Source organism: Paroedura picta, chromosome 3, assembly GCF_049243985.1.
Source record: "Paroedura picta isolate Pp20150507F chromosome 3, Ppicta_v3.0, whole genome shotgun sequence".
NCBI lineage: Eukaryota > Metazoa > Chordata > Lepidosauria > Squamata > Gekkonidae > Paroedura > Paroedura picta.
The window spans coordinates 4,008,705-4,034,643 of NC_135371.1; the positions used below are offsets into that span (position 1 = coordinate 4,008,705).

Genomic DNA, 25,939 nt, shown 5'->3' on the forward strand with positions numbered 1-25,939 from the left:
CAGCTTGGAGCATTTAACTTTTCTGCAGCTGAAAGACAGTGATTGGCACCCCTCCCCCTCCCCCTCCCCAAAACCACCTCTAATTCCTCCCCTAAACCAAACTGGTTCCATAGTGGAGCAAAACTGGTGCCTAGCGGGGATTGCCAACCTCCAGGGGTCGCTTGAGGGTCTCCCAGAATGACAAAAGACCTTCTCCTCTGCAGAGAAGGGCTGTCGGGGCGGGGGCTCCGTGGTCTTGGTCCCTCCCCGTCCCCAAAACTGGCCTTTCCCGGAATCCCCCCTCCCCTCCCCCCAAATCTCCAGGGATCTCCCGCCCGGGAGTTGCCACCCCGATGACGCCCAAAGCCTTTCTCCCTCCCGGGGTCTTACTCGCGGGGAAACCTTCCCGGGATGCGGCTGCTCGGCTCTCCCCCTCCCCCCCTCGCTGGAAGCCTTTCCTCTCCGGCCGGCGGCTCTCTGGCCTTAACCCCTTCGGCGCTGCAGGCGAGGGCGAAGGGCGCCCCGGACCCCCTCCTCCCGCCGGGATGCCCCAGAGACAGGTGTGCACAGGGGGAGCCCCCAGTTTCCCGCTCTGCTCCTTGCTGCGAATTGCAAGTGACTCGGAGGTTTCCTCTTTGGGTGACAACTGGACCCAAACTTTGCTTCCCAGAAATTCAGAATTAGACGTTAGCTCCCGGTTTTGGCCCCAAATCTCCCGGAACGCCCCGACCTGGAGTTGGCAACCGCGCAGCTTAAAGATTTTTTTTTGGGGGGGGGGAGCATTTCCTGCTCCTCCCGAGGTGCTCGCTTTTTTGTGCCTGCGGCTTGACCGGCTGGGCAGGTTGCAAGGAGGGTCCAAGGAGGAGCATGCAAGGCTGACCGGCTGTTTTTCCCTGGGCTTCGGCCGTGCAAGGGTTAAAGAGACCAAGGTTTTGGCTAGAGAGCCCGCTCGACCTGGGGGGGGGGGAGGCTAAGAGAACAAAGGCTCCTTTCCTCGGGGTGTTTCTGCGTGGCTAAGGAGAGGAAGTTGTTCAGATCCGCAAGAGCAGAGAAAAGCCCTGCAGCCGGATCCTGGGAAGGTCTCCTTGCCGGTAAGTCATTGGGAGGGGGGTGGAATTTGCAGCCAGAGGATGCAGGGATGGCCACAGGAATAAGGAGCTGTAAAAGGGGGACTGGGTAGATTCATGGAGGAGGAATAATAGAATCATAGAATCATAGAGTTGGAAGGGGCCATACAGGCCATCTAGTCCAACCCCCTGCTCAACGCAGGATTAGCCCTAAGCATCCTAAAGCAAAATCCTTCAAGGGCGACTAGTCGATCCTCCATGTTCAGTGGCAGTCAACCTCTGAATCCCCAGAGCCAGGAGGCAGCATCAGGGGAAGGCCTCGGCCTCTCTGCCCTGCTGTTGCCCTCCAAACGTACACTGACGTTCTGCTGTATGGGACATGGTGCTGATCCTGCAGGGATCTGGGGGTGGGGGTGAGCTAATCAGTGCATTTAAGAACAAGAAAAGACAATCACTGCATGAAATTTTTTCAATTGCTGCTTATTTTAATTCTGCCCCGCATAATGCTGCTATCAATTGTAGGGCCTTTATGGGGGGGGGGGAGATAGGAAGCTCAGGGGAGTAAAACATCCTAGAGCCCCCTCCAAAGCAGGCATCCTCCCCCCTCAACCCATCTCTGTACTCTGACAATCAATTATAATTCTGGGTGATCTCCAGGCCCTAACCGGAGGATGGCAACCCTCTTAGGCATCATTTTGCACCACTATGTAAGGGAGGTGGGGTTGGGGGCAGGATAATGTTTTTTAAAATATTGGGAATTTTGCCATGGCTTCCTCCCCCTAGAGCCCTGCCGAAAGAAGAGACGGGGGGGATGTAGTTCAAAAGGCTGTGTTTTTAATTATAAGAAAAAAACCCAAATACATAAACTGGAGTTCTGCTGCTTCTCATTTTGTTTTATTTCTTACCAAAAAACCTCAAAATTCAAACATGCATACCAAAATTCATACAGACGTATCGAAAGGGAGACATACCACCAACTCCCAAAGGCCAAGAAAAATGCTCCCTCCCAAACCATTTATAAAACATGGACCAAATCCTCCCCTCCAACAAAATGTACATGTATTAGGCAATTTTTAAAAAGAGAAACTATTTCAACATTAACAATCAACCCTCCATGATGAGGAACTCATTGTAATTCGAGGTGGCAGAAGAAAGGAAGAGTTGTTTTTTATATCCTGCTTTTCGCTGCCTAAAGGGATTCTCAAAGCGGCTGACAATCCCCTGCCCTTCCTTTCCTCACAACATATACCTGGTGAGGTAGGTGAGGCTGAGAGAGCTCTGACAGAACTGCTCTGTGAGAACAGCTATGACAGGATTCTGACTTGCCCAAGGTCATCCAGCCATGACACCACGCTGGCTCTTCTGCTGCACACACGCTCCCTTCTTCACGGGGGGAAGGCTTCAGTGGCAAACTGGAGGCGTGGGCTGGGGTCCCGCTAAGGGTGATACCAGCTTCTTTGGCAAACCAAGAGGCATATTTTTGCAGTTGGAGGCGCCCCAACATAAGGGGAGAGAGGTGGACGAGCACACAGGTGGAAGAGCCCACATAATGACGGAGCTCTTCCGCCAGGCATTTGGTTGAGGCTGGGTAAGGAAGATCCGGTCCCTCCCTGCTGGACATCTGGGCAAGGACGACCTCCCCGAGATCGGTGGTGTGTTGCAGTTACCGGGCATGGAGGGGGCGGCAGGAGGTTATAGAATTGGATTGTATTGCTATTGTTGTAGTTTTATTTGTTTTATGGACTATTGTAAACCGCCACGAGCCGGCAGGATCCGGGAGTGGCGGTTAATAAATGCTAATATAAATAAATCTCAGAAAGACCCAGAACAAGTAAGAGACCAAGCAAAGAACCCCATCCAGGCAGGGAATGGTGTTGCAGGAAAGAGCCGGGCCAGAGATTCTGCGTCAAGATACTGGGATCTCAGAGGACCACGGCCAGAACTTCCGGCAGTTCCGCTACCAGAAGGCTGATGGGCCCCGAGAGGTTTCCAGCCAGCTCCCTGGACTTTATGACTGGCTGGAGCCGGAGAGGCACACCAGTGAGCAGATCCCGGGCCCGGTGATCCTGGAGGGTTCCTGGCCCTCCTGCCCCCGGAGATGGAGGCTGATACACTTTCTTCTAATGTTCTCTCCCCCACAGGCAGTGAAGATACGATGTTCAGCCATTGTCTTTGTGGCGGGATGGAAACGGCTGCTGCCCCTGCAGTCCAGGTAGGGGAGATGAGCAGGGGACACCCCGAGCCCCCCCTTCTTCCTCCGGAGTGCTTTTGCTCCTGCGGTTGCTCCTGAGGTGTCTGAGTGCCCCTCCCTTCACCTCTACATCCTGCACCCTCCCAGAATGCCCCTTTCCTGAGTGCAGTCCCACCTGCGTGATCCCTGACGAGGAAATCATGTTTTTTTTCTTCCAGTCTCCGGTTTCCTTTGAGGAGGTGGCCGTGTACTTCACCAAGGCAGAGTGGGCCCTGCTGGATCCGGGCCAGAGAGCTCTCTACAGGGAAGTCATGCTGGACAACTACAGGAGCGTGGCCTCTCTGAGTAAGGAGCTGTCACAGATGCCACTGATGATGCGGGAATCAATATGGTGAAGAGCAGCATGTCATTGGACGGGTTGGCCATGTGCTCACCCCTGTAAGGAGGCTCCAGGAATTGGGGTGGCCGTGAAAGCAGCATATGGCAGAGTGTGGGGGAGGAACCCAACCCTCAGGGCTGGTCCAGGGACAGCCGAAGTCTATGTGGTGGCCAGCAAGAAAGCCAGGGCTGGGTATCGCAGCTTGGGGTGGAGACAGACAAAGGCCTCTCCTTCTTCTCTTTCTCTCCCTCTCTCTCTCACAAAGAAGGCAGGAATGGAAGAGGGACCACAGTGGAGACAGAAGAAGGGCTGGAGAGTTCCTCAAGAGGATTCCAACAGAATGTCTCCTTCCCCAGTGAGCTCTCTGCCGGTGAGTCCTCTTTGCTGGATGAGTCAAAGGCCCATCAACCCATTCCTTTGGTGGACCGTTTTCATATCTCTAAGCCTCCCCCCAGTAACTGACATCCCTTCCCAAAACTATGTGGATTCTTTGCTGCCTTTAACCTTAAAGTACATTTGGGGAGTTTTGGGGAGGGGATGGATAGTGAGAATACAAAAACAGCTCTACTGGAGGGATGATCAGGGAGACGTTGTGACCAGCTGCTCAGGAGACAAAATGCACACCCAGATTGGTGGCTTGGCTTCGTGTGTGAGTGGTGACTGGACCTCTCTGTTTCTTCCAGCAGGAGATGCCGAGGAGTCAGATGGGGGATTTCAGGAGTTCTCACTGGAAAGAATCAAGGACCGAGAGTCTGAATGTAACTTCAGGCTTCAAGATGGACCACAGAAGCAGGAGGAAAGCTATGCAGAGCAGACAAGGGATAAACCTCTTCATTCCCAAGAAGTAATTTGCATGGTGAAGGAAACATGCAAATGCTTGGAATGTGGATTGAACTTCTCTGATCAAATTCAATATAATATCTGTTTGCAGAAGCACACTGGAAATGTCCATAAATGTCTGCAGGGTGGAAAGAGCTTCCTTTGTGGAGAAGAGCTTAAGAGACATCTAAGGAACAATATAGGAGAGAAAATGTACGGCTGCTCAGAGTGTGGCAGGAGATTCTTTGAGAAAACAACCCTTATGCAACACCAGATAGTTCATTCAAAGAGGAATGCTGCACAGATCTACTCTGAAGTAGACCCCATTTTGTACAACGGGCTTCACTCCTGGGAAAGCGTTCTTGAGGGAACGCCATCTGTCTGCACAGAGAGTGCAAAGAGTTTATCTGAAGGGAAGGCACATAAATGCTTTCCATGCGGAAAGTATTTCAAATACAGATCTGGGCTCCTTTTGCACCAAAGAACCCACACAGGAGAGAAACCTTTTGAATGCTCAGAGTGCGGGAAGAAATTCCATAGGAGTTGCCATCTTCTGCATCATTACAGAACTCACACAGGGGAGAAACCTTTTGAATGCTCAGAGTGTGGGAAGAAATTCAGTCAGAGTAGCCATCTTTTGCATCATCAGAGAAGCCACAGGGGGGAGAAACCTTTTGAATGTTTGGAGTGTGGAAAGAAATTCAGTCAGACTTGTAATCTTGAGCAACACCAAAGGACCCACACAGGAGAGAAACCTTTTGAATGCTTGGACTGTGGAAAGAGATATAGCCAGAGTAACCATCTTCAACGACATCAGCGAATCCACACAGGTGAGAAACCTTTTGAATGTTCAAAGTGTGGAAAGAGATTCAGACTTAGTGACACACTTAAAAAACACCTAAGAACCCACACAGGAGAAAAACCTTTTGAATGCTTAGAGTGTGGGAAGAGATTCAGTGCAAGGGGGAATCTTCAACAACATCAGAGAACCCACACAGGGGAGAAACCTTTTGCATGCTCAGAGTGTGGAAAGAGATTCAGTCAGAGTTACCATCTTCTACAGCATCAAAGAACACACACAGGGGAGAAACCTTTTGCATGCTTGGAGTGTGGAAAGAGATTCTGTCAGAGTTACCATCTTCAAAAGCATCAGAGAACCCACACAGGGGAGAAACCTTTTGCATGCTCAGAGTGTGGGAAAAGGTTCAGTGAGAGTTATCATCTTCAAAACCATCAAAGAACTCATACAGGAGAGAAACCTTTTAAATGCTCAGGGTGTGGAAAGGAATTCAGTCAAAGTGGCCATCTTCAACAGCATCAAAGAACCTGTACAGGGGAGAAACCTTTTGAATGCTCAGACTGTGGAAAGAAATTCAGTCGGAGATTCACTCTTCAACAGCATCAAAGAACCCACACAGGGGAGAAACCTTTTGAATGTTCAAAGTGTGGAAAGAGATTCAGTCGGAGTGACCGTCTTCAACAACATCTAAGAAGCCACACAGGGGAGACACAGTTTGAATGCTCAGAGTGTGGCAAGAAATTCAGTCAGAGTTGTAATCTTCGGCAGCACCAAAGAACCCACAGAGGGGAGAAACCTTTTGAATGCTCAGTATGTGGGAAGAGATTCAGTCAGACTGGAACTCTTCAACTGCACCAGAGAACGCATACGGGGGAAAAACCTTTTGAATGCTTAGAGTGTGGAAAGAGATTCAGTCGGAGTGACCATCTTCAACAGCATCAAAGAATCCACACAGGTGAGAAACCTTATGAATGCTCAGTGTGTGGGAAGAGATTCAGTCTGAGTTTTGTTCTTCAACAGCATCAGAGAACCCACACAGGGGAGAAACCGTTTGAATGCTTGGAGTGTGGGAAGAGATTCAGTCAACGTGGCACTCTTCAGCAGCATCAAAGAACCCACACAGGGCAGAAACCATTTGAATGCTCAGCGTGTGGAAAGAGATTCAACTGGAGTGGCCACCTTAAAAAGCATTTAAGAACCCACATGGGGAGAAACCTTTTGAATAATCACAGAGTCGAAGAAATTCAGCAGGAGTTTCCATCTGCAACAGCATCTGAGAACCAACACAGTTGAGAAACCTTTTGAAAGCTCAAACTGTGGCAAGAAATTCAATAGGAGCTGCAATCTTCAACAGCATCTAAGAATCCACGGACCAATCTTATGAACGCTCAGAGAGTTTCACTTATAGATTCTTTCTTTAACACATATGTAATTGCTCAGCCAGCGACAAAAAGTTTTTTACACCTTGAAGCGAATAACAGAGTCCACAGGGTTGAAACCTTATGAACCTTTGAATGATTTTGCTGTAAGCAGATACCATATCTTAACTGTACAAATGAAAAGATAGAGTGTCACGGTTTTTTGTGTGTATGTAAAGTGCCATTAATTTGCAGCCCATTTATGGTGATCCCAATAATGGGTTTTGAAAAGAACAAGTTTAAACACAAAAAGGATCAGACCCTAAATTTCTAAATAAAGCTGGCGGCTGAGAAAATAAATATTTGGTATTTGCATGTCAACAATTCTTGGGCAAGAACATTAAATTTTGACCTACAATTTCAGTTCAAATTCAGGAAAAGTGTACCATTACTTCCATAAAGAGTAAGAATAATATGATAGTAACTATGGATGTACAAAAAATCAGTTAAAAGTCTGGGTTGAATTTCACAAATCCAAGTTTTGGTACAGGGATTCAGGCTGGCTTGATTCTGGTAAGGCCAGACTTTTCTGGAAGCATTTAAATGGACCTAGGTTACGCTAATCGGTACTCATCTCAGGATCCTATTTTGAACCAAACCAACACTGCTTAGCATGCATGCTTAATTTCATTCATCAGTGGAATCAGGTTTTAGATTACCAAATATATAGAAGATGTGGATCTTATTTCGGAGTAGGCCACACTGAACACACTCGAGTAGGATTCTTGGTAGATCTGCTTACGATTGTTCTCTAAATTGTGTTGCTATGATTGCAAAGTAATTACTAGTCATTCTGTTGAATTAGATTGAGGGCGCAGGATTGGTGTTTCCAGGGAATTGCTGATCACCACTGTGGGATGATAGATGAATTTCCTCCAGGCCAGTCTGGATTCTGGAGATTTTTGATAGGGGGATCACTTGGGCATGAAATTGGGATCACTGTAGATGGGCAGGTAATTGTGAGTTCCTGCATTGTGCAGGGGGTTGGACTAGATGACTCTGGAGGTCCCTTCCAACTCTATGATTCTATTCTTCTATGAGATACTGATGGTCAAAAGAGATCCTGAAGATTAATGAATGGATTAGTAAAACAAGGGGGCTTTATTTAATGATTAGGCTTACACCCTTTCAGAAATGCTGAAATCATGATGAATTCACTAGTTTCACTGTCAGTATTAGACTTTTTACACCTGAATTAGTTGATTTGCTCATAGATAAATTTAACTTGGATTGTGACTCTCTTAGTAGCCATCTTGTGGTGGAACAATGGTGCAGTCTTCAGGAAGGGTAATGGTGCATATGTTTGCCCACAAACTTTGGTTATTTAATCAATTCCAGCTACCATATTGTTTCTGTAGTATTAGCTTTTGGAGATTTTCCCTTGCCAAAATGAATTACCTTCCACTTGTTATCTAGCATGGACAATTTACTAGGCCAAGAATGGGAATCTAGAGTTTGTATCTGTGATAGGTCTTCTGTAGAATCCACTGAGCATTTCTTCTTGTTCTGAACAATTTATTTGGCTCTGAGAAGAACATTTCGGGATCATCAGAAGCCTGCATACTCTTTTAATTATCATTTAATGAACCTGCAGTGGTCATGGATTTTAACATAACATGAAATGTAAGCAAACACAACTTCTACAGCTAAACTTCATTTGTCTTTAATGAATATTGAACAGCAATAAACTTGTATTATACTGTAGTCTTTTTCAGGTCAAACAGCCTTTTGGCTTTAAGACAAATATTCCCAAGACACTGGAAGTTAAAAGAGATCCTGAAAATTAATGAATGGACAACTAAAACAAAAGGAAAAGCCAGAATCACGATGAATTCAGGCCTGTTCTGTTATTAGGTATTAACTATATTAAAATCTTTGGAAATAATATGAATTTGTGTTGGTGTAATCATAGGTTTTGGAAAATGTAGTTTGTAAATGTTGGTTATTAAAATAATAATAAAACCTACAGTGTAAAAAACGCCCAACCAGATAGAAATATTACCAATGTTCCAAGTGTGGAAGGAGCTTTAGCCAGGATTATTGTTACTTGTGATGATTCATCATCCACCTTTCTCCTGGGACAGATGACACACAGGAAGTCAGTGGGACATTCACTAGAAGAGGAATTTCCAACCAGGGTTCTGGGGTTACACGAGAGCTCTCCAGCGGGTTACGCTTTTCCCAGAATTTTGGATGGCCACCGATATCACCTTAGCCCACTTCCCCTGTTGCTTCACAGTCGCTGGCAGGTTCTCATGAATCCAGTGACGGTTTCTACAGTACTGGGCAGATCACTGCCTCCTTCAGCCCCTCTGGGAATTCTCCCTTTGAAAGGTCAGTTATCTCCCAGAATTTCTACGCTTGAATTTCTTTCCTTCCCTTATAAAAATGATGACCACTTTCTCTCTCTTTCTCCTTCTCCCTCTCCGTGAAAGAAGCCAGAAGTATAAGTGAGACTGTGGTGGAGACAGAGAATGGCCTTGCATCCCAAGAATGGCTGGAGAGTTCCTCAAAAGGGTCCCAAAAACATATTTCCTTCCCAAATGAGCTGGCTGAGGGTTAGTATCCTTCAGGGTTATGTTAAAGATAAAGGCAAGGAATAGCTGTTAGGGATTTATGATTCACTTCTGAGCAGCATGTGGGTTGGTGCAATCATACAACCCACTGGGTAAGGAGGAAAGGAGTTCTGAACTCTGGAGGCCCTAAAACCCATGGGCAAGAACACAGCTGTGGTTATTGAGGGGGTACGGTATCCATAAATACTAAATATTCTGGGGAAAAGTGATCAGCCAATGGGCTGTCAATGCTATCCTACTGGAGTTATGTAGATGCGCTTGGACCTTCCCAACCCTCCCAGGTATTTAACAGGACCTTCATATTTATTCCAGTAGAGGATGATCAGAGGAATAGGTATCTTCACCAGCCCCAAAGAAGCCAAACAGAGGGAAAACCTTTTGAATGCTCAGAGTGTGGAAAGAGATTCAGAGGCAGTTACACTCTTCAAATTTACACTCTTCAAAGAGTTACACTCTTCAAAGGCATCAAAAAGGGGAGAGACCTTTTGAATGCTCAGAGTGTGGAAAGAAAATCAGTGAGATGGGGAGTCTGAAACGTCATCAAACCCACACAGGGGAGAAACCTTTTGAATGTTCAGAGTGTGGAAAGTGAGTCAGACATAGTGGCACTCTTCAAGTGCATCAAAGAACCCACAGAAGGGAGAAACCTTTTGAATGCTCAAAGTGTGGAAAGAGATTCCGTGAGAGTAGCCAACTCCAGGTGCATCAGAGGACCCACACAGGGGAGAAACCTTTTGAATGTTCAGTTTGTGGAAAGAGATTCAGTGAGATGGGAAGTCTTAAATGCCATCAGAGAATTCATACAGGGGATAAACCTTTTGAATGCTCAGAATGTGAAAAGAGAGTCATTGGAAGTAGTTATCTTCTAAGCCAGGCATCAAAGAACCCACACAGGGGAGAAATCTTTTGAATGTTCAGAGTGTGAAAGAAATTAAGTGGAAGTAGTTATCGTCAAAGGCATCAAAGAACCCACATAGGGGAGAAACCTTTTGAATGCTTGGAGTGTGGAAATAAATTCCATCAGAGTAGTGCTTTTCTCATCTTTCACACCTTTAAGAGAATCTTGGAGTAAACAAAAGGTTGAAACCTTATAAAACTCTGAAAAAGAGTTTTGCTCTGAACAGAAACTACCTGAACCATAGTGTCCTATATAACCTAATAAAGTTGGAAAACTGGGCTAAAATGAATTTCAATAGTGATAAATGTAAAGATCTGCATTTAGGTAGGAAAAATCAAATGCATCATTATAGGAGCGGGGAGACTTGTCTTGGCAGTAGTATGTACAAAAGGGATCTAGGGGTCTTAGTAGATCATACACAGAACATAAGGCAGCAGTGTGACTCGGTGGCTAAAAAGGCAAGTGAGATTTTGGGCTGTATCAAACAAAGTAAAAAAATCAAACGAAGGTATCAAACAAAGTCCAGATCATGGGAGGTGATGGTACTACTTTACTCTGCTCTGGTTAGACCTCACTTAAAATACTGTGTTCAGTTTTGGGTACCACAATTGAAGAAGGATGTAGACAAGCTGGAGCACATTCAGAGGAGGTCAATAAAGATGGTGAGGGGTTTGAACCCCGAGATGCATGAGGAAGGGTTGGGGGAGCTTGGTCTGTTCAGCCTGGAGAGAAGATGACTAAGAGGTGATACAATAGCCATCTTCAAATACTTGAAGGGCTGCCATATAGAGTCCTACAGATCTCCTGAAATGCCTGAAGACTACAGAGGTGGTCCCCTGAAGAAAATGGCTGCTTTGGAGGATGGACTTGGGCAATACACCCTGCTGAGGTCTCTCCCCTCCCCAGGGTCCCCCCCCCCCAAACAAAAAACCTCTAGGAACTTTGCAGCCCAGAGCTGGCAGCCTTGGTATTAACTGGCAATCTCTTCCATCGCAAGGGGCAGGGGGGGGGCATCAAGGGTTTATAGTGAGGCTTCTGCAGGAAGATCTAATGCCCCCCTCCCACCCTTAGGATGTGTTTCATTGACATATACCCCTGCTACCCCAGGAGCAGCATGGGGAGGAGGTTTTGTTTGTTTTTGTTTGTTTTGTTTACCACCATATGTTTTTAAGTAATTGTTTTGGAATGTTTAATTGGTATTTTAATGGAATTGTATTGTTACGAGTTTTAACAATTGTCATCCCTCAGGAGCCGGTACTGCGGAGTGGCGGGATATAAGTGCAAATATAAATAAATAAATATGGATATCATAGCACCTCTTAGTCGCTTTCTCTCCAGGCTAAAGAGACCAAACTCCCTCAACCAGGGGAACTGATCTCTGTGGCTGGAGATGAGCTCTAATTCCCGGGGATCCCCAGGGCCCACCTGGAGGCTGGCATCTCTAGTCCACCCTCCCAAGCAGCCCTTTTCTCCAGAAGAACTGAGCTCTTACGCCGTCCAGGGGATCCCCAGGCCCCGCCAGGAGGTTGGCAGCCCTACCTCCTGGGAGAAAAGCCATCGAATAGGAGGTGCAAAGGAAGACCTGCTTCCCATGGCTCCCATGGGAGATCTTCCTTTCGTTTGCCTGGATTTTCATCAACCTTCTCCACCACCACCCCCTTTTTTTAGGAAGGGGGGCTAGGAAGGGGATTTTATTATTGTGCCGCCATGCTGTGATATTTTTAAGTCTTTTAATGGGAGTTTTAATGGGGTTTTAAGACACTGTAACCCGCCACAAGCCATTTGGGAGTGGCGGGAAATAAATCGAAATAATAATAATAATAATAATAATAACAACAACAACAACAACAACAACAATAATCCCCCAGCTTTGTTCTGTGCTGCTTGGGGAGACCCTTTGGGACTAGTTGTGGGATTACTCCCGAGGAGCCCCGCTGAGCCTGGCTGCAGCCCGGTCTGGGAGTCGGAAACAGGACGGGAAGCATTTTGCATTGGCGTCCAGCCCAGGAAGGGTTAAAGGGACAGAGTCGCTGGCTAGAGCGGCCGAGCCACGAGGAGGAGGAGGCCGCGGAGAACAAAGGCGCTTCCGCTGGAAGGGGAGGGGCGGGGGCTTCAAAGCCACTTGCAGGGGGGGGGGAATCCTCGCGGCCGGCCCGCGGGGAGGTTTCCTTGCGAGTAGGTGGTGGGCCTGGGACTCAGGCCGGGAGGAGCGCCGCTCTCAGCACCGGCTCTTCTCCGCCGGGTAAATCGGGCTGCGGGGAGAGGGAGGGGCAGTCTGTGTCTTCAAGCAGGGGTAGTCAACCTGTGGTCCTCCAGATGTCCATGGACTACAATTCCCATGAGCCCCTGCCAGCGTTAGCTGACAGGGGCTCGTGGGAATTGTAGTCAATTGACATCTGGAGGACCACAGGTTGACTACCCCTGTCTTCAAGGACCAGGAAAAGGCGGCTTTAAATTTGCAATAAATGGAAAGGTGCTGCTGTCCTTCCTAGGGCTGCCAACTCCCGGAAAGCACCTGCCTGGAGACTGGGGGGGTGGGGGTGGAGCCTGGGGAGGGAGTAAAATGCCATAGAGCAGGGGTAGTCAACCTGTGGTCCCCCAGATGCTCATGGACTACAATTCCCATGAGCCCCCTGCCAGCAAACGCTGGCAGGGGGCTCATGGGAATTGTAGTCCATGAACATCTGGAGGACCGCAGGTTGCCTACCCCTGCCCTAGAGCCCACCCTCCGAAGCAGAGGCTGGGGAGCTATCGGGCAGAAATGCAGCTCTGTGAACTTGGGCAGAGGGTGAGTGGGTGGGCAGAAGGGGCTGTGTCGGTGCTTGGCTCTGGTGGCCCCTTCTTGCAAGCCCACTATGGGGTCAGGAGGCGAATTTCTTCCTGGCCAGGGATTGTGGCTTTTTTTGAGTGGGGGGATCACCTGGGGATGGAACTGGGGTCACTGTGGGTGGTCAGGTAGTTATTCTTGCGTTCTGCAGGGGGTTGGACTGGATCAGTGGTAATATCAGTCATATAAATGAATTAACATTTAAAACCCTTAAAAATTAAATCTTCTGTTTGAAATGCAAAATTCGGGAGTGTCACAGAATCCTGTTAATGTTCTCCATCAATCCGTGGGGCGTTCGCTGCTTTTCCCCTTCATCCCAGCATCGCTCATACCCAAGCTGGAGAGGGCCTATCAAGTCCTTTGGCTTTGGGTTGTCCTTGAAACGTGGCCACTGGGACAGTCTCTGCTGAAGCCCAGTCGTCAGAGACCGAACCTTTAGAAGAAGGCAGATTCACGGGGGAGCCGTGTTGGTCTGCAGCAGCAGAACCACATCCGAGTCCGGGGGTACTTTTGAGACCAACAAAGTTTTATTCATCTTATAAGTTTTATTCAAGGTATCGACTTATACCTTGAATAAAACTTTGTTGGTCTTAAAGGTGCCACGGGGCTTGACCCTTGTTCTTAGGGGCGATTCAGTTTCCCAAAGGGCAAACAAGCATACCTTTAAAAGCTTGATCTGTAATATAGCACAGTGACCTTGACACTGCTCTGCACATCACAATGAGGGTGCTTCTTCTGATCCAGCAGGGCCATCCTGGGCCGGTGTTGAACAGGGTCAGTGATGTTGCTCCTTTCTCTTTAGGTTTCTTTCCGCCTTTTTGATATATCTCCCTCTCCCTCTTTATACCAAGGAAGAAAAAGACATATTTTTGCAGCCGGACGTGGCCCAATAGAAGGGGAAGAAGATGGCAGAGCAGAACCCAGATGGGCCAGGAATGGGCAAGAACTCAAAGGAAGACCCCCATCTGATAATGGTGGGGACTAGTGTTGAATGCTGGGAAAGAGCTGGGCAAGAGAGCCTGCATCAGGGCACCAGGATCTCAGATGGACACCACCGGCGCTTTCGGCAGTTCCGCTATCATGAGGCCGATGGGCCCCGAGAGGTTTGCAGCCGGCTCCACAGACTCTGCAACCAATGGTTGAAGCCGGAGAGGCACACCAAGCAGCAGATGCTGGACCTGGTGATCCTGGAGCAGTTCCTGGCCCTCCTGCCCCAGGAGATGCAGGGCTGGGTGAGAGGATGCGGGCCGGAGAACAGCTCCCAGGCGGTGGCCCTGGCCGAAGGCTTCCTCCTGAGCCAGGCAGAGGAGAAGAGGCAGACAGAACAGGTGAGGGAGCTTTATGCAGTCCATTCAAGCTGTGACTTTCCACCATAGCCTAAGGCCTACCTGCCTGGTATATCTCCCTCCAGACACTTGACCAAGTATGATAGAAGAAGAAGAAGAGTTGGTTCTTATATGCCACTCTTCTCTACCCGAAGGAGGCTCAAAGCGGCTTACAGTTGCCTTCCCTTCCTCTCCCCACAACAGACACCCTGTGGGGTGGGTGAGGCTGAGAGAGCCCTGAGAGAACTGCTCGGTCAGAACAGTTTTATCAGTGCTGTGATGAGCCCAAGGTCACCCAGCTGGCTGCATGTGGGGGAGCGCAGAATCAAACCCGGCATGCCAGATTAGAAGTCTGCACTCCTAACCACACCACTAAACTGGGTAGAACCCCCAACCCTGATTCTTGCTGCTTTGGTTTGTTTGTTTATGTACCACCACTCTCAAATACCATGTGGCGGCTGACAAGATCAATAAAATACAATAAAATCAGATCAATAAAAAACAATACCTGGGGTGAGGGTGGGGATGGGGCAAGGTTCATCCCCTTGGTCTTTAGCATTCCTCCTCTTGCTTGTATCTCTCGCTGCTGTTTCAGATGAGGGAATCCCCTATGAAGATGGAAGCCACATTCTCTGAGCAGAAGGGTTCTCCTTGGGAGGAACAGCTGGGGGCACAGGCCCAGGAGGGTGCCCAAGATGGTTTCTCATATGGTAAGGGTGCCCTGTGCCCAGATTTGGGCACATTGAGAAGTTGTTGGAAAGAGGGTTCGGGACAGGAGAAAAAGGAAATACTTTTCTGCTCCCATCACAGAGTGGAATTCTGGGACTCAGTGTCATAGGATGCCATGGTGGCCACTCACTTGAAGGCGGAATTATCCAAATTTTTGGAGGGCAATTCCATTCCCATTGTCACAAATTAAACTATTCCCATCTCGCGTACCTTCCATTAGAACAATCTTTCTGAACTTTTTTACCGTTGAGAAACCCCTGAAACATTCTTCAGGTTTTAAGAACCCCCAGAAATGGCGCAATTGTACAGAATATGGGAAGCAGAGCTGTGACCACGCTCACTCGGGGGCCCAGCCCTTCCCACCCCTTTCAGGTCCATCACTGGCCACGGGGAGGGGGGGTTTGGGGTTTGAGATGACCATATATGAGCATATCAGCTGATAAACATTTAACAAATTGAAAAAAATATATTAAAAATGAATTAATTTCCACCCACTCAGGAAACCCTTTCAGGGCCTTCAAGAAACCCCAGGGTTTCACAAAACCCAGGTTGAGAAGACCTGCATCACAAGGGCTCCACAAAGAAAAGCTGACCTTGCACCCCTGGGAACTTTGCAGGTGGGGCAAGTGCAGGGACGTGATATCGTGTTGACGTCTCATCCTGCTGAAAACACAGACATGGTGTCAGAGACACTCTAGAAAGCTCGTGATGTCACCCTAGAGTTTTCAGATGCACTAATGTCATGTCTGGGTTTTCAGACAGACGTGACGGTGGCGTAACATTTGACGTTATTTCCGCCCTGTTCTCCCGGAAACCCAAACACAGGGGTGTGTGTCAGGGTCCAGTGTGTGGGAGAAGAGTGTGGCCTGTTTGACCAGGGGTGCTGTCCCAATTTTGAGTTCTGGAGATGAGTTTCAAGTTTTACACAAGGCAAGGTTGGACAGCTGTGGGAACAGGGGTGCACAAAGCAGGATTTAAACCCGCAGTTTGAAGTCTAGGCTAACAGCCTTTCTCCCAATGTTCTCTCCCTCCCAGGCAGTGAAGAGACGATGCCGAGGTGTCGTGGCCGAGTGGGAATGGCAGCTGCCCCTGCAGTCCAGGTAGGGGAGTTAAGCAGAGTACAGCCCGAGTCCCCCCCTCCTTTCTCAGGAGGGCTTTTGCTCCTGCAGTTACTTCTGAGGTGCCTGAGCAAGAGAGGCACTGAGCCCCCCTCCTGTTACCCCTCCCGAGCTCTATGTCCTGCATCCTCCCTAGAGTGCAGTCCCACCTGGTGCGATTCCTGATGAGGAAATCATGTTTTTCTTCCAGTGTCCCGTTTCCTTTGAGGAGGTAGCCGTGCACTTCACCAAGGCGGAGTGGGCCCTGCTGGATCCGGGCCAGAGAGCTCTCTATGTGGAAGTCATGTTGGACAATGCTGGGAGCGTAGCCTCTCTGGGTAAGGACTTTTCACCAGTGCCGAAGGCGTGAAAACAGCTGCCGTTGAGCCGAAATATCAAACAGTGGTGTGTCCTTGTGAGGCCTGGCCCTGGGGCTCCAGGGGCTGGGGTGTCAGCAGAAGCCAATTACAGCTCCATGTGGTGAAGGAAGCCAACCCCCAGGGCTGGTCCAGGGGCAACTGCAGCCAATGAGAGCCGGTGGGTGTCAGAGCTTGATCTGGAGACAGGCAAAGTCGTCATTGTTTCTCTTTCCCTCTTTTTCCCCTCTCTCTTTCTTTCCCTCCCGTAGAAGGTAGAGATGTAAGAGTGATTACTGTGGAGACTGAAGAAGGGATGGAGAGTTTCTCAAGAGGATCGCAACAGAATGTCTCCTTCCCCTGTGATCCAGCTGCGAGTGAGTTCGGGTTGTTGTTATGTCAAGGGAATGGGCAGAGAATAGCCGGGGGGAAGGGAGGATTTCTGATTCACTTCTTAGCGAATCTTGGTTGTTAGAATTATAAAGAAGAAGAGAGGGAAGAGCTGTTTCCCCCCCCCCTCTTTTTGAGACCCTGCTTTTCACTACCCGAAGGAGTCTCAAAGCGGCTTATGAGAGCCTTCCTGCCTCTAGCTCGCCCAAGGTCACCCAGCGGCTGCCTGTGGAGGAGTGGGGAATCAAATCCGGTTCTCCAGATTAGGGGCTGCCGTGCTTGGCCACTACACCAAGCTGGCTCGAGAGTTAGGGAATTCTTCCTTGGGCTGAGCTCCATTGTGGATATTCCAAGGAAAGGTGAGGTGCTTGCTTAAGAACAACTTTCTTGGGTGTGTCAAAGGCCCAAAGCAAAAAGGAGACAATATCCTGACCCAAACAAAAGTCAAGAAGCTAAAAGAGATCAACGCAAGGGAAATGAACTGAAGCCTATACAGGGTGGAACACACACACACAAAATAGTACTAGTATTTATTAATCTAAAACCCAAGGCTTTTAGCATACCCTCAATAAAATCAATATATACATACAGGTCTGTGAATGTGATCTTGTGGGACTTGTGGACTGTAATCTAAATATGAGCCGACAGTGTGATGTGGCAGTAAAAAAGGCAAATGCAGTCTTGGGCTGTATCAACAGAGGCATCACATCAAAATCACAAGATGTCATAGGTCTGCATTGGTCACACTCTACCTGGAGTCCTGTGTGCAGTTCTGGAGGCCAAAAGGGCGTGGACAAAATGGAGAGGGTTCGGAGGAGAGCAGGGAGGATGATCTGGGGCTTGGGGACCTGAGGGAAGGCGGAGGCACTTGGGAATGTTCAGCCTGGAGAAGAAGAGGTTGAGAGAGGACACGATTGCTCTCTTGCCACTTGGAGGAGGGCAGGGAAAGGTTCCTGTTGGCAGCTGAAGAGAGGACCAACAGTAATGGGTTTAAACTACATGGAGAACGATTTCAGCTAGATATCAGGGGGGGAAATTTCACAGCCAGAGTGGTTTACCGGTGGAATCAGCTGCCTAAGGAGGTGGGGAGCTCCCCCTCACTGGCAGTCTTCAAGCAGTGGCTGGACAGATCCTTATCCTGGATGCTTTAGGCTGATCCTGCATTGAGCAGGGGACAGGACTAGGTGGCCTGGATGGCCTTCTGGCCCACAGAATTGTCCATACTGTTCTGAATATATCTTTTTATTTGTTTAAAAGAGCAAGCCAGCTCTATCAATTAGTGTATTTATGTACGTTGGTTTTATTTGATGCCTGACCATTGATATAGGCGATAATACCAAAACGTGTCTGGTCACGGGAGGCATTAGTATGCGTGTATAGATTTTATTGAGGCTGTGCTAAAAGTATGTTTTTTTAGCTTGATCAATAAATACTGGCACTATAAAAATTAAAAATTGTGTTGCACCCTGTTCATTTCCCTGGTGTTGATTTTTCTAGGTTCTTGACTTGTGTCAAAGGCCCACCAACCCTTTCCTAAAGTGATCATTACTTGTCCCATGGCCTTCCCTCTTCCTCAACCACTGGCATCCCTTCTAAAATCCATGGGGATCCCCATAGTATTATGGGGTTTGCTTAGGGAGGCCCCGCCTTCTCCCTCTTCCCTCTGCACACATGTGTTTTCAGAGTCTGAAGACCACCTCCTGGAAGGAAACTCTACATTTACAGGACTGGAAATTACAGTGATTTCGTCATCAAAAGACCTGCATGACAAGGCAAATGGGAAAGGCAAAGGAACAGATCTTTGCCACTTTTTTCCGTAAAGTACATTTGGGGAGTTTTGGGGAGGGGAGGGATAGTCAGAATATTAAAAAAGCTCTACTGGATGCTGGCCAGGGATTAGTTGTGAACAGCTGCTCAGGGGACAAAATGCACACCATGAGCCTGGTCGGTGGCTTAATTTCTTGTGACTGGACCTTTCTCTTTATTCCAGCAGGAGATGTCGAGGAGTCCGTTGGGGAATTTCAGGGGTTCTCCCTGGAAAAAGTCAAGGACCGAGAGTCTGAATGTCAGTTCGGGGACCCCGATGGACTACGGAAGCAAGAAGAAAGACATGCAGAGCAGATGACAGATAATCCCATTCCTTGCCAAGAAGGGCATTTCTGTGAAGTAACTCCCATGATGAAGGAAACATACAAAGAACTGGAGTGTGAGCTAAACTTCTCTGATCAAACTCAATATGATAACCACTTGCAAAAGCACTCTGGAAAGGTCCATCATTGCTTGCAGTGTGGAAAGAGCTTCCTTTCGGGAGAAGAGCTCATTAGACACCAAAGAATCCATATAGGGGAGAAAATGTATAGCTGCTCTGACTGCGGAAGGAGGTTCTCGGAGAAAACAAACCTTATTCAACACCAGATAGTTCATTCAGAGAGGAATCCTAGGCAGGTCTACTCTGAAGCAGACCCCGGTTTATACAATGGGTATTACTCTTGGGAAAGTGTTCTTGGGGTTGCAGCCTATGGAGAAATGCCATCTATCTGTGCAGAGGGTGAAAAGAGTTTCTCTGATGGGAAGGCACATAAATGTTTTCCGTGTGGAAAGTATTTCATGTACAGATCTGGGCTTGTTTTGCACCAAAGAACCCACACCGGGGAAAAACCTTTTGAATGCTTAGAGTGTGGAAAGAAATTCAGTAGGAATTTCTGCCTTCAACAGCATCAAAGAACCCACACAGGGGAGAAACCTTTTGAGTGCATAGCTTGTGGAAAGAGATTCAGTCAATACGTCACTCTTCAACAGCATCAGAGAACCCACACAGGGGAGAAACCTTTTGAATGCTCAGTATGTAGAAAGAGATTCAGTCACAGTGTCAGCCTTCAGCGGCATGAAAGAATCCACATAGGAGAGAAAACTTTTGAATGCTCAGAGTGTGGAAGGAAATTCCATAGGAGTTGCCATCTTCTGCATCATTACAGAACCCACACAGGGGAGAAACCATTTGAATGTTCGGAGTGTGGAAAGAAGTGCAGTAGAAGTTTCCATCTGCAACAGCACCTAAGAACGCACACAGGGGAGAAACCTTTTGAATGCTCCGAGTGTGGAAAGAAATTCAGTCAGAGTGGCAATCTTCTACATCATTACAGAACCCACAGAGGGGAAAAACCTTTTGAATGTTCCGAGTGTGGAAAGCAATGCAGTAGGAGTTTCCATCTTCAACAGCATCTCAGAACCCACACAGGGGAGAAACCTTTTGAATGCTCCGAGTGTGGAAAGAAATTCAGTCAGCGTGGCAATCTTCACCAGCATCAAAAAACCCACAGAGGGGAGAAACCTTTTGAATGCTCTGAGTGCGGAAAGAGATTCAGCAGGAGTTTCCATCTTCAACAGCATCTAAGAAACCACACAGGGGAGAAACCTTTCCAATGCTCAGAATGTGGAATGAGTTTCAACTGGAGTGGCTATCTTGAGCGGCATCAAAGGACCCACACAGGGGAGAAACCATTTGAATGCACGGACTGTGGAAAGAAATTCAACAGGAGTTGCAATCTTCAACGGCATCTAAGAACTCACACAGGGAAAAGTCTTTTGAGTGTTCAGAGTGTGGAAGGAGCTTCACTCGCAGTTTCTGCTTTCAATGATGTGAAAGAATTCTCGGGAGGAGAAACCATGTAAGTGCTCAGCCTGTGACAAGAGCTTTTGTGCGGGTATAAAGTACCACAAAGTCACAGCAAGGGGCTTTCAAGGCAAGTAAGAAGTATCGCTGGTTTGCCATCGTCTTCCTTTGCAGATCCTTCCTTGGTGGACTCCCTTCCAAGTACCAACCCTGCTTAGCTTCTAAGACATGAAGAGATCGGGGTATACCATGGAGCCTTCCCCCTCAGAAAACTCTTTAGAATGGTTAAAACAACTCAAGTCTATACACAATAAACATCACAGTCCCCAAACTTACAAAGGAATAAAAGAATAAGGAAAGCTTTACAAGGGTTGGAGGTTGAGAAAATAAAGAAAACTTTGTTATTAAGAGATCTTTAAATTAGGAAAAAAAGTACTTGACCTACAATAGTGTGGATCTCCAGATGTCCATGGATTACAATTCCCATGAGGCCTTGCCAGCTTCTGAGTCATCTTAGCTGTACTGGCAGAGGCTCATGGGAATTGTAGTCCATGGACATCAGGAGAGTCACAGCAAGGTCACCCTGGAGCTACAGCTTGAATAAAAGAAGGGGAATGTGTACAATTTCTGCCATAAAGAATAAGAAAAGTAAGGCAGTAACACATCCCAAAGAAATAAGAGTTTCATTATTTTTATGCCTATTTGTACTCCCAGAAATCATTTCAGCCAAATAGACATCTTTACATTAACACGATAAAGGAGGAAAAGTTTAGATCACAGGAAATTAACCAAAAAATGTTTTTCAAATTCTTTGAGGCTTGATGGTGCTTCACCAGAGTGCTACCAACAAGTTATGGAAACAGTTGCTGCAATAAACAAGATGTATGCTTTGAGCGTAATTCTGCCCTCTTGGCCAGAGTCCAAAATACCGGTTATACTGCTATCAAGATCCTGCTAGTTGTGAGCTCTTCTTGTCTCATCAACTTACTGAACTATAATTTCAAAATCCTTACCTCTCTGTAAACAGGTTAAAGATCTGATGTATCTATATTCATAAATGCAAATCAAAGAGGCTTTGAAACATTTACTGACTTTTGGGCTCAGTGACTCATTTATGCACTTTCAGGAACATGTTTATGTCATATCAAACCTAATTCTCAGAAACCAAGGAGTAAAGAGAGCCTCTGTTCTTTTGGCCTTCTGATTTAGAAGAAGTTGGTTTTTATATCCCACTTTTCACTGCTCAAAGGAGTCTCAAACTAGGTTAAAATTGCTGAGAGAGCTCTGATAGGACTGCTGAGTAAGAACAGAACTATCACAGCTGTGACTAGCCCAAGGTTACCCAGCTGGCTGTGTATGTGGAGGAGGAGCAGATAAACAAACCCGGCTCTTCAGATTAGAAGCTGCTGCACTTAACCATTACACCAAGCTGGCTCTCAACACCATGCTGGATTTAATTAATCAACAGGGTAATGATCGGTAGCAATAAGAGATTATGTCTCAATAAGACGTCTAAAACTAGATAAATGCAATACATTGATACTTTATGTAGATGACATTGTAATCTTAAGTAGTATTGTTGAATCTGGTGCTCAGTTACATTCTATACTTATTTTCAGCTGTATCAGGTTATGTTAACGGTAGAAAACCAGTCGTCTTACATTTTATTGATGTGTTGTCAAATTTAGATTCCTTGAACTGTGTAAAAAATAGGAAAGTGATGGGGGGGAATGCTATTAGTTATGACACTTCAGATAGTCTAGATGTTATAACTTCAAATGACTAGTATTTGACAATAAGCAAAAGCTATTGCTATGGCAAATTGTCTTTGTATTCTAGCCTGCCATTAAATGCCATTAAAACAATGAGGCTACTTATTTCCTAATTATGAGCCTCTTGTGGCGCAGAGTGGTAAGGCAGCGATATGCTGTCTGGAGCTGTCTGCCCATGAGGTTGGGAGTTCGATCCCAGCAGCCGGCTCAAGGTTGACTCAGCCTTCCATCCTTCCGAGGTCGGTAAAATGAGTACCCAGCTTGCTGGGGGGTAAACGGTAATGACTGGGGAAGGCACTGGCAAACCACCCCGTATTGAGTCTGCCATGAAAACGCTAGAGGGCGTCACCCCAAGGGTCAGACATGACTCGGTGCTTGCACAGGGGATACCTTTACCTTTTTATTTCCTAATTATTGTTCCCCTTGTAATTAATGAGAAAACCTTGAAAGAATGGTAAAGTTTACCTAATAAATTTATTTGGTATAAGGCAGGGGTGGCTAAATCGCAGCTCTCTAGATATCCATGGACTACAGTTCCTCACAGTTCCTGTGAGCCCCTGCCAGCATGTGCTGGCAGAGGCTCATGGGAATTGTAGTCCATGGACAGCTGGAGAGCTACGGTTTGGCCACCCCTACGTAACTTGGCTTGTAGCTCAGTCTAGGTGGATACTACGAGCTTTGGTTACCCAAAATATTAAAGTGTGTCATGATGTAGCAAGACTAGTTTGTGTTATAGCATGGATGAAAATAGTTTCAGAAGGTACTTCTTGAACTCCAAAAACATACTTTCTATAGACTCTGTGTCCTTACTCCTGCTTCTGTGCAATGTTTGGTTTTTGCTGTCGATCTAGAACCAATTTATGGCGAGATGCTTGGATTTTCAAGCCAAGAGACATTCAGAAGTGGTTCACCATTGCCTGCCTCAGCGTAGCAGCCCTGGCATTCCACGGCTGACCCTGCTTAACTTCCAGAATCTGACAAGATCTCGCTATTCCGGCCTATCCAAGTCTGGGGTCTAAGTCAACAGGAACACTTCATGTCACTCATAAATGGAACCAGGTTTTAGGTTATGAAGTATCAGTAGTCTGGAAATTTGCACTGTCTTTAGAATCATCCTTTGCATTGGTTTGCCCTTCAAAGAAAATGTATGCAAAATGATTCATCAGTTGTATATGAATCATAAAATATAAACTCTCTGCTCTGGTGATGACTGGTATTGCCATGCAGATTTTTCCCCCCACATATGGTGGCTCTGCCCCAAGGAAATCATGTTATTGGAATAGAATTGTAGCTTGGTGAAATAGTGGTTGGGAAAGCAAACTAGCAAATGTTCCTGAAATAATGTGATTTGCAGTGCAATTCTTTCCTGGGAGGAAGCTCCACTGAACACACTTGGGTAGGATTCTGAGTAGGCCTGTTTGGGATTGCTGTCTAAATTATGTCGCTGTGATTCCAAAGACACTACAAATTGCTCTGTTCAGTTTGATCAAGACAGCAAGACCGGTATTTGCGACATATTGGAAGGACCAAATGGACAAATAAGTTGAGGGCCATTGTGTTCTGAGGTATTCATCGTATTTAGGCAAAATCTTGTGGGAAATAATATGGATTTATGTAGCGGTGTGATCATCAGTTTGAAATCTGTAGTTTGTAAACATAATTTGTAGACAATGGTTATGAAAATACTAATAAAGCCTACAGTATGAACAATCAAACCAGGCAGAGATGGTATCAGTGCTCCAGTTGTGGAAAGAATGTAGCTCTTTAGTCTCCCTTCCTTACAGGGATACATGATACTCAAGAAGTCCGGGCAGTCATCTGGAGGAGACGGTCACTGGTGGAATGCGGTAAGATTTGTATTGTAGAAATCTGGAACCACCCCCTCCAAAAAAAGTGGAGTAAAACATAAGTATTAATGTGACAGTATCATCCTATTGAGAGCCTCTTGTGGCGCAGAATGGTAAGGCAGCAGACATGCAGTCTGAAAGCTCTGCCCATGAGGCTGGGAGTTCGATCCCAGCAGCCGGCTCAAGGTTGACTCAGCCTTCCATCCTTCCGAGGTTGGTAAAATGAGTACGCAGCTTGCTGGGGGGTAAACAGTAATGACTGGGGAAGGCACTGGCAAACCACCCCGTATTGAGTCTGCCATGAATACGCTGGAGGGCGTCACCCCAAGGGTCAGACACGACCCGGTGCTTGCACAGGGGATACCTTGACCTTTATCATCCTATTGAGTACGCCACCCGTTCAAACGAGGGGACGTAGGCGCTGAGGTGGCCAGCTCCCGTTCAGGAAACTCCGCCTGCAAAGCGGCTCCGGATTCGGCCCTCCGAGTGGCACTCCAGGGCCATTGGCCACTTGGCCCATATCCCAAACGGCCGCCTGCAGACTGCTGCGGCCACCGGACAGTAAGTCGCACCCCGACTTAGCCCAGGATGGCCGCCGGGGAGGAGGGACGCCCCACGCCGCGGCTGGACTGAGGGAAACCTGCTTTCCCTCCGCCCAGCAGCACCCCTTGCCCACCCAGGGACCTCCCAGGCACCTCCCCACCCGCCTCTGCGCATGCCGCTGCCCGCGCCCTTCCCACCGCCACTGCACCCCCCCCCACCCACACAGACCGCTGCATGGAACACCGCCCTACGACAGCTGGCGCCCACTGTATTCACAGGGCAGCGGGCTTAATTTCTAGTTTTGTAATAAAACCACTGGTGCCCATTCTACCCAGACGTTTATTTCAGGGGATAGGAATAGGCAGTGCCCAGGTGGGTTCGGTCAAGGAAGCCGGCAGATGTTGGCAGTTATTCCATGGTGAATAAAAAAGGTCTTTCATTGATCCATTGATCTATCTGGTTTCTAGGCCACTTCCTAGCCAGCTAGCTCATGGTGGTTTGCCACTGCCTTAAACTGTTCCCTGAACCAAAAAGCTGCAAATGTTTCATAGCCTGTTTGATCTGCAATTGTCTGGTGGGATGCAGCCATCTTTAACCTGCTTGCAAGTACAGAGGGGTAAGGATTTTGTAATCCTAGATGAGCAGAGCAAGAGTTCACATTGGGTTGGGTCTATTGTTTTGGATTCTGACCAAGAGGCCGATAATATCTTTAAAGTATAAATTTTGCTTATTGCAACAAGCAAAGGGTTAGCCATTTCCCTCATAAACTGTTGGTAAAGTTCTGGTGTAATATTGCTGATGCCAGACTTTTGGGCTTTGGAAAAAGTTTAATTGCGTCATTAATTTCCTGCATACTAACTGACCAATCTATGTTTGTGTGTGTGTGTGTGTCTTTTTTTGATTCAGGGACAGGACACATTAATATAAAAATCACAAAGCTCTGGTAGAATTTGCTCTGTACAGGTTACCTTAGTTATCCTTCTATGGCAGTAATTGTATTCATTCCCCTTCATTTACTCAATGTCAGCCAAAAATATTAGATTATTACCTAATTCAAAGAATCACTGATGAGTAAATACTACATTTTTGTTAATCTCCCCCCACAACCTCGAAGGATTTCTTAGAATCAAAGAGCTGGAAGGGACATCCAGGGTCAACTAGTCCAACCCCAACCTCAGTGGCCCCAATTCCAAGACAGATGATGCCCTCCCCCCAAATAAACCCCAGATTCCCTGGGCAGTCTGGAAGAAATTCACTTCTTGACCCCAAAGACGCAATCGCCATTCCCCTGGGCCTGCAAGAAAGGGCCACAAG

The 25,939-nt window shown here is 47.2% G+C and overlaps 2 protein-coding genes across 6 annotated transcripts in view; both read left to right on the forward strand.

Moving 5' to 3' along the window:
• Positions 1-449: 449 nt before the first annotated feature.
• Positions 450-10,153, forward strand: LOC143833937 (uncharacterized). 5 transcript variants are annotated; one of them, XM_077330286.1, is made up of 6 exons: positions 450-1,070; positions 3,188-3,258; positions 3,456-3,582; positions 3,882-3,986; positions 4,300-6,358; positions 9,868-10,153. In XM_077330286.1, the coding sequence occupies exons 2-6, from the start codon at positions 3,202-3,204 to the stop codon at positions 10,136-10,138; spliced, it is 2,619 nt and encodes an 872-aa protein (XP_077186401.1). In that variant the 5' UTR covers positions 450-1,070; positions 3,188-3,201; the 3' UTR covers positions 10,139-10,153. The 5 variants fall into 5 exon arrangements, 4 of the variants coding, with proteins under 4 accessions (XP_077186401.1, XP_077186398.1, XP_077186400.1 ...); XR_013229708.1 differs by lacking the exon at positions 9,868-10,153 and adding an exon at positions 8,737-9,442 and having other exon boundaries at positions 456-1,070; positions 4,300-8,506; XM_077330283.1 differs by lacking the exon at positions 9,868-10,153 and having other exon boundaries at positions 455-1,070; positions 4,303-8,684.
• Positions 10,154-12,236: 2,083 nt separating this feature from the next.
• The window catches only part of LOC143833833 (uncharacterized), a 28,861-nt gene continuing 15,158 nt past the window's right edge, over positions 12,237-25,939 (forward strand). The window contains exons 1-7 of the mRNA XM_077330058.1: positions 12,237-12,368; positions 13,805-14,281; positions 14,835-14,988; positions 16,043-16,107; positions 16,316-16,442; positions 16,733-16,837; positions 18,841-20,518. Coding sequence (XP_077186173.1) covers positions 13,859-14,281; positions 14,835-14,988; positions 16,043-16,107; positions 16,316-16,442; positions 16,733-16,837; positions 18,841-20,518 — 2,552 coding nt within the window. The 5' untranslated portion in view covers positions 12,237-12,368; positions 13,805-13,858. The remainder of the gene's footprint in view (positions 12,369-13,804; positions 14,282-14,834; positions 14,989-16,042; positions 16,108-16,315; positions 16,443-16,732; positions 16,838-18,840; positions 20,519-25,939) is intronic.